Source organism: Hibiscus syriacus, unplaced genomic scaffold (assembly GCF_006381635.1).
Source record: "Hibiscus syriacus cultivar Baekdansim isolate YM2019G1 unplaced genomic scaffold, ASM638163v2 tig00001644_pilon, whole genome shotgun sequence".
Lineage (NCBI taxonomy): Eukaryota > Viridiplantae > Streptophyta > Magnoliopsida > Malvales > Malvaceae > Hibiscus > Hibiscus syriacus.
The window spans coordinates 6,238,418-6,253,208 of NW_024061878.1; the positions used below are offsets into that span (position 1 = coordinate 6,238,418).

Sequence of the window (14,791 nt, forward strand, 5' to 3'; positions counted from 1 at the left end):
AGTTCGAGGAGCAGTAGATAGATCAAGGTCCAGACTCAATGCAATTTTAGAGTACGTCTTAGTTGTTTTTGAAGGGCATGTATATTTTATAAACCATGTTGTATCAGTTGAGTCTTAAATTCTATTAAGAGTCAGTATGTAATATTTTGGTTGTAAATATTTGTTTTGGGAGTTCCCCAGTATAAAGTTTTTAATTATATTATTTCATGGATTTTTGTGTGTGGAAATAGTCGTTTTATAATAAAATAAAAGAGTAAGGTGTTGGTCAACCACTCTAATGGTTCCGTGTGGCATCCTACATCGGTTGACTGTGTGTCGTACTGATCTAGGGTGTTATATTAATTATATTATCATGACATTCATTGTAAATATTATATATATACATTATACGTATAATGTATACTTATATTATATACTTATATAAGTATATACTTATAATTTATGCATAAATATAATGTACATTATAATATATATATATATATATATATGCATTATTTTATCATAACATTCAATATTCATGTTATATAATTGTTTCAAATTCTTTCTCAATTTTTGAAATTAATTTAATTCAGTCTATTTTATATTTTTTCCTCACATTTACAATTATTTTAGTTTGATCCCTTCACCTTGTTTAATTTATTTAAATTTATAATTTTATATATGTTCAATTAAATTCTTAAAATTATATTTGTATCTGAAATTGGTTCTTGCTTGTTTATATTTTTGTAATTATTTCGATTTGATCATTCATCCATTTTTTTCATTAATTTTAACTTCACATTTTATAATTATTTCGATTTGATCTCTCATATATCTGTGTTGTTTAATTTATTAATTTTTTTTTGTAATTTCATGTTTATTAAATTTAATCCTTACAATTATATTTTATCAAAATTAACCAATAATTATTTATATTTTTGCAATTTACTCTAGTTCATATACAACCACAAATTACAATTCAATGTTCATTAAAGACAAAAAATAATTAACCCAAAAATGATCCGACCTAAAGTCAATTTGTATCTGGTTAAATCCAATATGAATTTTATATGTCAATGATGTGACCCGATCTGTTATCCGATTTAAATGAGATCTGACTGAAATTCATCCGAAACTAATTTAACTTGGTATTTAACTGCTTCGGATTTAAACTATTTTGACCTGAATTGATATCAATCTGAACTGAAATTAAATTGACCTAAATCCGAACTAAATAAGATGTCAAATCAACATAAAATAATCTAACTTAATTTGAGTTGAACCATTAAATTGATCTGACATAATATGTATATAATTTGACATAATTTAATAAGATACAACTGACACTTGAACGATTAACTAATTTCAAATCCCTAGATATAGGCCTTATAAAAAAAAGTTAATATCAAAACAATCGTCAAAGCCAATGGGTTAATTGATCAGGTCGGGTCAACGTTTTTGATCGAGCCAAATCGGTTCAGGTTTGGGTGATTCAGTTCAACGGTTAAACCGATCGGACTGGTTCTACTGTAAAACTCTAACATGTGCAGCGCAGCGAATGGGATGGTCTCTGATGGCCGAAATCGCACCAAAAACTCTAGTTTAGTAAATATTCCAATAAACAACCTCTTACAAATGTTATCTCAGAGTGGAACACGAACGAAAACACGAGAGAGAAGAGTTGAAATTGGCCAAACATTCTTTCCTCCACAACACAATAACGGTGATGACCCAAAAGGCGGTGAAAGGCTTGACAGGTTCGGAACAATGTGGGGAGCTCTCCGACGTGGGCGATACAATACACGGCGACCAGTAACCACGACAGTGAGAAGGGGTTTCGAATGTTCTTATTTTTTTTTCAGGTTCACAAAGACGACTGACGAGGGAACAGTGTGGGTAGGATTTCTTTGGGACGATGAAGGGACAGCGATGGATGAGGCGATGATGCTCACGCCGACAGCGTTGCACGACGGTGATGGTTCTCTGGTGAAAGAAAAGAGAAGAGGGAGAGATGAGGAAGAGGCTTGAGGCTAAAAGACAAAAGAGGGGGAAAAAGGAAACCACACTGCTATAATATTGTATTTATAGCTAGGTTAGGGTATTAACAATGGGTTAATCCCTAAAAGTCCTTAAACTTTAAGAAATGTAGTAAAGAGATCATAAACATTTATAAAAATTCGTTTTGGTGCTCAAATTTTGCAAGGTTTAAATTATTCCCAAATTTGGGTTGTGACAAGTTTGTCGTACCTTCTTTGGATATTAAAAGAAGCTCTTTTAATCGTAACATTTGTGTTGGCATTCTTCCACCCGTCGAATATTAAGATTTTTGGAGTTTATTCGAAACTCTTCAAAATATCCAAAATTTAACGTCTTCAGAACTACAAAACCTTTTATGCTTCATGTTCCGTAGAATTCCTCAACGCCTCTAGAGCTTTATGACCTCTAGACAATTACAAATATTTGATATGAACTATGAAATGTCCATGTGATTTGTTAGAGTCAAATCTATTTTAAGATGATCATATTTGTTTGACATTCCAATCTACGAATAGTAATTATGACCTATGCCTGACACCAACACTAAAGATCAATATAAAAGTCGATACGCATTGCTGAACAAAAGGGTTAGAATTTGATTTCTCTCTCGAGATCGTTATATACATTTTTCTCTTATGATGATTATTCATAGACTTCTTTAACACGTTAGCTCTTCTTCTCTCTCTCTCGATGAGATAAACAGTAGTCATGATTGTCCATCTAAATAAGAAAAAATGAATCATCAAAGGTTGACATAACTCAATTTTCCTCATCAACAAATTTAAAATATTGAAATGGATTTTAGTTAATTTTTAAAATTAAATAAACGTAAAAATAAAGATATTTTACTTTTAGAAAAGCCAAACCTGGGACACCCTATCTTTCTCTTGGATCCGTCTTGTCAAAAGCTTTTATATCTAATTAATTTCAATGGTATAAAAATTATTTTTATTGGCAATTACTTTTTTAAAATGTTTATATAACAATTAAATTAAACTTTGTGATTGTAGTAGTCTTATATTTTTATAAAATATTTCAAATGTTTAAAGCTTTTATAAAATTTAGGTATATTTAAATTATGTCCATCTATATATTCTAACGATAATGATATAGATTGAATTCGAAATTAATCAATAATATATTTTTATTATAAAAAAGTAATATTATATTTTTATTATAAAAAATATTTAAGTTAAAAATAATGATACAATTGAACCCCTAATTATGGTTTAGTGGTTAAGAGTTTACTTTTCCCTCCCATAATGTTCCAAGTTCAAGAAGAAAACCCAGGGGTGGAACTTAATGAAGATTGAGAGGTCATGGCCTCCTAAACTTTCAAGAAAATCTCATAATTTCTACAAATAAGCTCTATTTAATTTTTTTTAATTGTATCACTTCTTAAAAAAATTGATTATAAATCTCCAAAATCTCATTAAAGCCATTTTTTTTTAATTTTGCTAATATACTAACAGGATTGATTCAAGTGGTAAGTATTTTGATATCGCTTAAGCAATGTCTTAGATTCGAGTCTATGCATAAAATCCCCGTTGAGAGACTAACCCACCAAAGCCAGGTGTACGACCCGGGTTAGTCCAGATTAATCAGGACTAATCCCTTATAACTGGAGGGCAACCAAAAAAAACTTTTGCTAATCTAATTTTACAAAAAAAAGGTTTATATTATTCCAATCTTTCTCACCTATAAATCAAAAGATATTAAATATCTAAGTAGATTCAATCATATTTTTAATATATTATAATATTAAATTAAATAGACAAATAGCAACTAAGTTCGATGATAGGATATTGACATATCCTTTATCTTAATGTCAATTTATAACCTTTCATTTAAAAAATTGAAGTGTTTAGATAGAGACTATATATAAATATCATGTAACAAGTTTGCTCTTTGGTGGTAACATGAACTGAATGGACCATCGTTATATAACATAACTTCTTTGTCATTTAATTATCATTTTGATCATTTAACTATTGAATTTTTAAAATTATTATTAATGTTACATTTTGATCATCCGTTATTAAAAAATTAACATAATTATTGACATGATATTTTTTTTTAATTTTTTCAATAATAGTATGACATTATCTTTTATGTGACACAATAATGCATCGCTAATTTTTAAATTGCGGATATTCGAATAAAATTAAAATGTAATTTTTAGTGGTAATTTAAAAAATAAATAAATAAAATAGAACCGAAGCAATAACTAGATGACTAAATACATAATTTACCTTTAAAAATAATAATAATAATTTTACCTTTAAAATAAAATAATAACTCAAGGTAAAATCTAAAGTGGGAAAAAGATACAAATACGAAGTTTTGAGAAGACAATAATAGTAGATATACATCAGTTATCGTTTGTGAAAAAGATAAGGATCAAAATCAAATACAGATACAAAGCGTTGAAGTTTTCATAATTCCTCTCTTTCAAATCACTTACGATTAGCTTTAATTTCAGGGTTCACCTCCATGTCCAACGACGATCTCCTTGAGAATATTCTTCAAGAAACACCTACAGAACTTGACCAGCAAAAACAAGAAGAAAAATGTTTTGAAAAAGACAGAGAAAAAAAGGATGACGATGAAGAAGAAACTGCGGCACTTAGAAAAGATGATGGTGATGAAAACAACGACGAAAAAGACAATGAAGAGGCAGCATCAAGGAAAGACGATGATGATGATGAAAACAACGACAACGATGACAAAGACTATGAAGTGGCGACATCTAGGAAAGATGATGAAGAGAAAGAAGTAGAAGAGTGTAAAACGCCAACTTCAAGTGATCATAAGATATCAATGATCTCAAGTTGCCCACCAACACCTAGGAAGAAAGCGATGATGAGCTTAAACTACCGGAAGAGAAAATTAACAGAGTTGTTCTTCTTTGAAACTACGAGGAGTGAAGAGGTAGAGTCTTTAATTATTTAGATCAAATTCTGAGTTATTTTCTACTGATAATACTGTTGCTGCTGTTGAGCCTCTTAGCTTCAAGAGGAGAAGTAAGAGTGTCTGATTTCTCATGTGATCACCAACTGATTAAATTTTGTATGTCGAATTTAATTTCTTGGAGTTGGTTAATTACCCTTCTCTCTTCCCTTGCTGTTGTTGCATGTTACGATCAAATATTTCTTGAAATATCTCGATCGGTGAAAAGAAAATGGCGATCTTGTTTCATTTATTTTTCCCATTTTACTCTGAATTTTGCTACTTTCAAAGTTCCCTTGGCTGCATGTAAGTTTCACATATGTTATCGGTAGTTGTGAGAATAAATAAAACTTCTATTTTAGTGCAACTATGTTGTTATATGAATGTTCAATATAAATATGTTTAGTTTTTAAAAAAATTAGTATTTATAATTGTTGATGATAATATTTGAGATTGTAGCGGTAATACACAATTCGGTCCTTTTGATTTAAGCAGATAATCGCAATCAGTGATTTACGATGTGAGACGAATATTTGGATGAACCGTGTCTTCTTTTTCCAGATTGGAAGAGAGGAAGAAGAAGAATAAGAAGAATTGGAATCTCCTTTCTCAATCTTGCATGAGAAATTTTAATCAGTCCCTAATATTGGTGTCAAACCTAATTTCATTATGGCTATTTGTAGCCTAACAAGTACGATATATATAATCGTCTCACAATAGATTTGACTTTAACATGTTAAATGGATCTGTCAGAGGTCATATCAAAAGTTGTTGTTGACCAGGGGATATGGGCCTCAGAAGGATTCAATCATGAGAGTTCTTCTGGAGGCTTCGGTCAATGGAAGAGTGGAATTAGAGATATGACTCACGAAAAAATCCGAGAAGGTATAACACTTGTCCCTCTAGTCAAAGGAATGTCACCAAGTGACTTGACCCGAGACTTGAGAAATTTTTTTGTATTTAAGGAGTCATTTTTGGTAATTGTCATGATGATTTCTCTTAAATGATTAGAGGCCTATACACGTTGCTCTATAATTAGCATAGTGAATAGGCATAGTATTTCTACTGTTGGAAAGATATTGAGTCCTCCTGCTATTTAAGAGGGAATTTAGGGAGAAATCCCTAATTTTTATTTTTGTATTTGATTTTCAATCCGTTGTATTCTCTTTACAAAAATTTCTTGTTGAGTTATGATTTACTACAAGGGAACTTCGAGTTTTAGTTTGATATTTCCTCAGGGTTGTGTTGCATGATTGATTGTGGCAAGGGCACTAGCAGGGACTGAGAGTGGTTCTATATTCCTTTATTCGCTATGGAGGATGGATTCCATCTCCTGACACAACTTCGTGAAAGATGTGATGAATACCTATGAGGTAGCTTTGGGTCAGTTGGGCGAAGTTTCTTGGTAGATTCTTATTGGGTATTTTATCCTTTATCGACGGTGGAAATCGGTTCCTTCGATGATCATATTATAGAATCTTTTCACTTTGAGTGGTGTGGCTCAGAAGACTTGTCCACGCCTTCTAAGTTTTATATGGAAGCATGCAAAGGGGTTTGATATTGGTGAGACTATTCTATAACCTTAATGAGTTTAACATTAGAGATGTTTTAGTTGGGGGCGATGGGCCTCCGGGCATTTGTGATTGCAAGAATATGCCCTACTAAAGAGGAGACGAATCCAGGGTCAGAAGATTCACTTATAGAGTAATTTTGGCGTTGACGCTTTTGGCAGAGAACTATCAAGGCTGTTAAATGTTAGCCCCTTGTATGTTTTTGTCCCGGATGGTGATTGTCGACTGAGTGGCTCGTTAGATGAAGTTAGGTTGAAGCAGACCACCACGTGAGAGCTGAGGGAAAAGCGACTCCTCCGACCAAGAATATCGAGAGAATTCCTCTCGAGGTGCCTCTTTTGACTGAGGCTGAAGCGCAGCTTCCAATGGAGGAGATTGGTGCAAGGATAAATCCTTCGGAGACGCTTGCAATGATTCGAGTATGGACCTACCTCATGATGTGCACTGCGGTAACAGGTATGTGCCCATCCTTTTCACTTGTGCAATTATTTGAAAACTTATGGTTTAATCAACTCTTTGAACTCGATAACTAAAACAAACTCGCCAGAACGTGTTATTTATCCAAACATTTGTTTTTTTTTTCGAGATTAATAAATAATATTTAAAATATAATATCTAATTTAACTCAAAACTAAATGAATAAACAAATAAATTAACAAATCTAAATCTAAATTTTTGAAATTGCTCGAATTAAATACTTCATTTCCGCCCCTAATTTTCCTACATGTCGAGCAACCGGTCCCCCCTTCCCAACCTCATTTCAGTGCAACAAACTCAGAAAAGGGGGAAGAAAAAAAGTATTTAATTGACTTTTCATCTTTCCTGTGCCCCAAAAAAAAAGTACTAAAGCATTCGCTTACTGTACAATGAGGAGGAAAAATCTGTTCAAAAACTTGCTGCTGACTCGCCAGTTTCAACCACACTCGACTGTCATTCATCTTGTGATTTACCAATGAACCGAATAGCCGGCACTGGCTTCTTAAGTACTGATGTACCCTGGAAGATCATCATCTGGTAGTCCCTTGAATAGTTGTTTAGCTGTTGCAATATTATCAACAGAAAAAAAACATTATGTTGCATTTCATCCGTACAGATTTCATTCTTTTGGTGACCTCCAAGAGACGCTGGCTGGAAAATGTTTATTACCTCTTCCTGGGTTATCTTGCTAAATCTGAATTTCTTTGTCCAAATGGATTCCGCCTCATCGGCAGCCGGGAGCACAATCGTTTTCACTTTAAGAAATCCAAGCAGCTTCTCGATGGAATTGAACAGGCATTGGAAATAACCCTGCAATTTCGATGCTTTTTAGGACTGCATTGTGTCTCCTATTCGAAATGAAGAAAAGACCTTTGACGTGGGGGGGGATTAGAAAGTAGTGTTAATTACCTGCCCTTGACTTTCACTACTTGTTGCAACCAAGGGAATTTCGGCCACTTGTTGCCCAAAAATCCGGAAAATACCGGCCGAGACAACCACTTGGCTGCGGGACGAAAAAAAAAATCAATCAGTGAGACAAAATTATAGAAGATTACAGAGAAATGAAATCTCAACCAAAAATTATAATAAAAAAACAAGTCTCACTTGACAGTTAATATTGCACAGTACATGCCACTAAAATCTTGGCCCTTGAAAGTTTTCCTGCAAAACAAAGTTCAGTTATTAAATAGTATTAAAATAATTTATCATGACATAAAGAGCAATTAGTACAATCTAAACTTAAAATTGGAAAGAAGAGTAAAAACTAAGACCATATTAAAATAAGCAAAATATTTCCCAACTCTTTATGCAAATGAAATCATATCAGTGGCTAAAAATTGCCAGATGAAATTAGTTTATTACCAACTCGTGTACTTAACCTGCTGAAAACATAACACTCCTACCAAACTAAGCATTGATGAAATTATTTGCACTGCCTAATCGGTAAGCATCAAAAAGATACACATAGATGATGAGTATTGCTTACCCATAAACCATTGATGGAATGAGATCACCTTTACTCGATCCAGAGTCACTTATAGGATCAAAGCGCTCCTATAAACCACAAACCACAAAAGTTACATCACAAATCAATTAGTACTTTAGTCTTACAGCTTTAAGTTCACGTCAAAGACCCAAAACAAAACAAAACAAACTACAAGGAAGATGCCTCATGCATTAAATGCACTGATGCAACTACAAGACTTAAAGCTCATATGATGGACATACAAGCTTTAACAAGCTGGTCATTTATCTAGTTAATGATGATAAGATCAGCAATGAATTTGTTAGTGGTTTAAGCAGGAAATAATATACATGGAAGATCGCGACAGCCTTTGAAAGTGTTACTCTGGTGTCATCTGAAGAAACCATTTTGCCACTAAGAACCCTCCATCTTATATCAAGTTTGGCCTTGCTCTCAAAACTACTTTCCGCATGCTTCTTCCTCACAACATGAAGAGACGAATCAGGAATATTCTCCTCTCCACGAACTATCAATTTCTGTAAAGCAGTATGAATTCTGTTGCAGTCCGCACAACAAAACCACTTTCCTTTTGGTAACTCCTGATAATAACAAGATGTCGATACTAATTTATAAACAGAAGGAAATAGAAAACTATTCAATATTTGTAACTGTGAAGGAAAACAGGGTACCTTAAGGTCATCGATGTCATGATCCCTCAGACAACCCACATGATACTCTCTCTCACACTGCCAAAGAGAAAATGAACACAGATTGTTCAGTTTCAATTCCAGCAGACAACCATAAGCACAACACAAACAAAACCAAAAAGATACCTGATCACAAAGTATAACAGTGCGAGGACCAAATCGCAACTTGCTAAAAGTATGACCTCTACAAATATCAATGTCTTGTTAGCACAAGAAAATAAAGTTCAAAGCAATGAGCGAGAGAGAGAGAAAATGGCAACAACTAATCAAGTATCAACATGAGTGCAGAACACCAAACAATGGGATCAGACATTTGTCAATTTGCAAATAAAGAACAAGTTTTTGGATCAGATAGGTATGAGTTTATCACTGCTACAGATTCTGAATAAATCAAATTAGAGATTTCAGCTGTCTAGAATATTTCTACTCCAGATCATTGTGTTAGATTGGTAACTGATTACCACTTCTATCTGGATAATTACATATATTTTCAGACATACATGTTAGAAGAAGACTTAAAACTATTTAAGGTAAAAATTGAGGGCGTTTTGAGTGAGGATTAATTCAAAGCAGCACAGAAGCATTGAAACTGGTCAGAAGAGAATACACCCAACCTGCATAGCACACACACACTAGGAACTTCTGCCTCTGGGATTTTGATAATTCGAATGCATCTCTTGGTTATCTGTTCTATTGGATCAATTCCAACAACTCTTCCTGCAGCAACAGCATTGGCATTATGTTGCACAAACTTTTCCTTTTGGAAGGTATTCTGGCAATATCTACAGTGCCAAGTACCAGTCGGAATGCGTTGTAGGGATATACACTCTGCAATCAGCCAGTTAAAAGAGCATGAGCCCAACAGGAAGCCGTACTGATTACAAACTAACTAAAGTGACAGATATTTCACAATCTGTTTGTATGGAGAAAGTAAGGAAACTGCATTTCCCGAAATCCCATTGGTTCAAAATACTTGTAATGAAATATGTTGATTCTAAATGACCAAAGGAGATCATAACCATGTAAAAATAAGTCACAAAAAGGGTACAAGATAGTAACTCTCTCTCAACTCTCCAAATTAAGTTCAGCTACAAGTCAAAGAGATAGGGTAAAAGGGAAAAGGAGGAAAAAACAGTCCTGAAATCAAAAGCAAGTTATGTTCACACATATATCACGCCATATAATTATTGCGTCCACAAATAATCAATTTCACTCTGCAATATCATGAACCGCGTAGGTAATTGAACCATTGGGAAATGGAATTAAAAACTATTTTGTCTTCACTAGTGCCTTCAGTTAAGAAATGAACTATGGCCAACCAAGAGCAAAAGGCAAAGTTCACAATTTGAGGCAATACGTAAGACTAGTTACAATTTCACAAAGTTTACAAGTTCGTAGAGGAATAATCAAATAAGTTTAGAGCTTAGAATATGGTTTGGCATTCCCTAAAAATCAGATACAACATCAAGTTTGGAAATCAATTAGGCGGGAGTTACTTTCTTTATACTGCCATTGCTTAAATGCATCCAGCACATCAATTGTTATACAAACAAGTGAATCCTGAAAAGCTGGCGATGAAGAGAATACCCAGGAATATAGTTGAAAACAAACCTGCGTGAAAAGCCCTCGGACATGTATCACAACACAATAGATCCCCTCCATCCAAACAGATGCTACATAAGTCATCATTCTCATAAGTAGAAAACTTCCGATTTTTTGATAGGGATATAGACAATTCATGGAGAGATACCCCATTTGATGTGTAAATGTTTTGAAAACTGTAAACAAAGGAAATGTCAAATTAACACTTGTGTTCATATATGCATACACTAAATGCACCAAGTCATTATTATAACAATTAAAAGATAAAAAAAAGACCAAACACGAGGCTTTGACAACTAAGCTGAGCAGAAACATACGGCTTGCGACGACTAGCAAAACCAGCATGAGCTTCAAACTGTGAGGGGCTTATCTGTGCTCATATAAAACAACAAAAACAAAAGATCAGAGAATTTAGGGTGCAACAAATTAATTGGAAAAAGAAAAGGGTACCTCTGAATTACAGCAGGTGCACAATATTCCAAATCCCCTTTTATAACCAACAAGCATTTTCTGCAACACGTCAAATAACCACTTACACTTGGTAGACATAGTTGAAATAGATAAATTTTACATTTAAGCATTTTCACACAAACCTGTCCACGAACAAAATACCATAATTCAGTACCATCTGGCAACCCATCTTCCTCAAATACCAATTTATGCATTCTCAGATCCCTTCAAAAGCAAAATGAAGGAGATTAATTCGTTATATACCATCAACAAAAAGATCATGCACAAAAGTGACCACCTCAACTATAATCAACAAAGTGAATACCGAATATGCCAACAGAATACATAAACACAAAACTAAACTTACTTTCTAGTTACTCTTCCCTGACTCTTAGCTTGTGCCGAATTGCATTTTGAAGCACTCATTGGAGACTTTGGAAACACAATTGGCTTGGGTGATCTGAAGTAAACCCAAAAAGAAAACAAAAATAAAACAAGCAGGTGAATGAGTTAAACTTTAACAGAAATATCTTATCTTCAATCATGCAGATAAGAGAAAAGTAATAACAAGCAAGTAAATGCGCAATGTGGAGCCTATCTCTGTGCATTTATATCTAAAAGCTAGCATACAAATTTCATAAGCAGCAAATATAACTTCAAATCCACATTCATACAAATTTGTCACTCTTTATTTTCGGGAACAATCATAAACCCCCTCAATACTCATAAATTTGATGAACAATGAGACCAAATTTTAGCATCTCCAGATAAAACTGTCTTCGCAGCCAAGGGTTAAAAAATAGTCGTATGCCAGAAAACCAGTACTAGACAAATACCCAATGGATTATGAAATTGCAAGGATATTTTATTTTTTTCTCCGCTTCCAAACTCAAAGATGGACCAAGAAAAACACAGGCACCCAATAATACCTATCAGTAGCAGCAGCCACCTTGGTCGCATCAGGCACTAAAGTTGAGTTGTCATGAGACTCTTTCATATCCAGACATGAATCACATAGAAGCATGGCTTTCCCAGATCCAGCTCTAGTAATAGACTCTACAACAATAAAGAAAATTCAAGACTGCTGCCAAATTCCAATAAGAAAAGAGAAAATATGTACAGATAAAAGAAGAAAAAATCAACCTCTGCAGTTCAAACAAAAGCGGGATTTCTTCATGGAAGAACCAATCACCATTCTCAGGGTGTTCTCCAACATGCTCAATGGACTCTCCCTGCATGTGTTCATTACATCACGGATGGTTTTCCCATTCTCCAGGTAAATATACTCTTCTGCAGCCTTCTTCGAGCTACCAGCGTGAATCTCATATAAGGTAGGGGTAATAACCTAAATTAACGATAAAATACAAACAAATGGGTACTCGCAAACTTACAAAATAAGTTATCATGATAAAACACAAAATAATAGTAATAAATAACACTCCCTTACTTTAGCCCCCTTGCATGCATTGCAAAAACACAAGATCCCAGAGCCCTTGATTATTCCCCGAAGCCCATTACTCCCTGAAGCTCTTGTAACCTGTAACAATAAAACATTCAGACAACAAAATTTTGAATTGGAAGAGCAAGGCATTCATCACCTACAAAACTCTTCCCACATACATACCTTTGAGCTACGAGCATACCTCACGTTTACTCCCTTGAGAATACCTGAATCCAAAAGATCCAATATCTCTGTAGGGAAATCTCTTACAAACTTAGTTGAGACAATAGTTCCCTTCCGCATTGGAGAATCCACGGTCCAAACTTTAACATCACCATCACCAATTTTGGCATCACTCACATTGACAACAAAAGCATCTGTTGCAGCAGTTTCTTTCATTGCCTCCACAGTCACATTCAACAAGGAACGAGTAAACCTCCTTACAGGATTCGCTTCCTTCACCACTTCCTCTATCTTACTATCATCCTTGCAACTAACCAAAACCGGCACCCATAAGTCCCCTTTGCACGGCCCATTTTCTATCACCAAATCCTCCTTTAACTTATCTTCATCTACATTCTTCATTGTATTTTCCAGTTCACTTTTTTTCTCTCCAGTGTCAGCACTCATCTTCTCTTCCTCCTGTTTTTCTTCTGGCGAGCCCGTTACAGCCATTCCGGGTTCATTTTTTTCATCCCCTTCTTTGACAACATCATCTTCAGACAGTGGTTCAATTACCACATCTTTAACTTTCAACAAGGAATGGGTAAACCTCCTTACAGGCTTCTCTTCCTTCACCACTTCCTCTATCTTGCTATCACCGTTGCAACTAACAAAAACAGGCACCTCTAAATCTCCTTTGCATGACCTATTTTCTATCACCAAATTTTCCTTTAGCATTTCCTCCTCTACATTCTTCATTGCATTTTCCAGTTCACTTTCTTTCTCTCCAATGTCAGCATTCATCTTCTCTTCCCCATGTTTTTCTTCTGGCGTGCCAGTTATAGCCATTGCGGGTTCACTTTTTTCCTCCCCTTGCTTGACAACTTCAACTTCAGACATTGGTTCAATTACCTCATCTTTAACTTCCTCGTTCTTTTCCAAGTTCATCATCTTCAACTCCTCCTCTTCACAACCAACAACCTCCCTCTTCGGATCTTCCACATCGCTTTTCGCCTCCTCTTCGCTTAACAAATCAACATATTCCTCCAAAACCCTCACAGGTTCCTTCAAATATGTCTTATCGTTCTCATCCTTAACTTCTTTCTTCAATCTCTTGGTGTTCCTGGTACCTGGACTCCAAACCTGTCCTCCTCCATTCAGGGCCTTCCCAGATCGAGTCCGACCCAAAGACCCGCAGATCTCAGATTGAGCCTTCAAAGCAAACTCGAATTCACGCTTCAGACCCGTCTTTACCCGGGATAGTACCACGAAATCCTCTGCCTCCGTACCATTCGCCATTCAATTTAAAAGAAGAAGAAGAAGAAGAGAAAAACTTCAGATCAAAACAAAACCCTAGAGGGCCAATGTTCCCAAGAATAAATCAAAACCAATTTCAAACTACATCAATGGAGATGGATTAAACGGTAAGAAATTTTAAGCGGCTTTTCTAAAATACACAAAGGATGAGCAAAAGAAAAATAAAGAAATTAGGGTTTTTTTTTTGTTTGACCAAATTACTGAAGAAAGATTGTAGAACGAGAGGGGGAAAAAATTGGGAAACAGTGAGACCAAGGAAAGGAGGAAGAAACTCATACGACAACCTTTGTATTTCGTGAATGACGAAACTAGCCCTCTCTCAACCACATCGTTTTGGAGTATTTGTCTAAGCAGGTCCTTTTTAATTCGATAATGATCCCCATACTTTTTGGTTTTGATCTGGAAGACCCTTTTAGTAGTAGGTTAATTTTTATACTTCAAACATTTTAAAACATTTTAAGTGATTTCTCTAATAGATTAGTTTCTTTAATTTTATATTAAAACATAAATTTCATAATTAATGCACATATCGTCACTAATTATACCTTATCTTCATTCAAAACACACTGATCAAATATTAGAGGAAACGTTCTAATTGTGATTTCTTTTAAGAAATTGTTTTTAATATAGAATT

General features: G+C 34.5%; 2 protein-coding genes across 2 annotated transcripts; one reads left to right on the forward strand and one right to left on the reverse strand.

The window, feature by feature from the left end:
• Positions 1-4,487: 4,487 nt before the first annotated feature.
• On the forward strand, positions 4,488-5,829 carry LOC120128493 (glutamic acid-rich protein-like). The gene is made up of 2 exons (XM_039146176.1): positions 4,488-4,947; positions 5,719-5,829. The coding sequence occupies exons 1-2, from the start codon at positions 4,510-4,512 to the stop codon at positions 5,827-5,829; spliced, it is 549 nt and encodes a 182-aa protein (XP_039002107.1). The 5' UTR covers positions 4,488-4,509.
• A 1,402-nt stretch (positions 5,830-7,231) lies between these two features.
• Positions 7,232-14,328, reverse strand: LOC120129648. The gene is made up of 19 exons (XM_039147106.1): positions 13,579-14,328; positions 12,862-13,242; positions 12,685-12,774; positions 12,381-12,582; positions 12,167-12,293; positions 11,605-11,697; positions 11,381-11,462; positions 11,238-11,297; positions 11,105-11,157; positions 10,797-10,963; positions 9,800-10,013; positions 9,312-9,369; positions 9,168-9,224; positions 8,829-9,077; positions 8,500-8,567; positions 8,118-8,174; positions 7,923-8,016; positions 7,683-7,823; positions 7,232-7,574 (listed from the first exon to the last, which is right to left on the reverse strand). The coding sequence occupies exons 1-19, from the start codon at positions 14,137-14,139 to the stop codon at positions 7,467-7,469; spliced, it is 2,862 nt and encodes a 953-aa protein (XP_039003037.1). The 5' UTR covers positions 14,140-14,328; the 3' UTR covers positions 7,232-7,466.
• Positions 14,329-14,791: the final 463 nt, after the last annotated feature.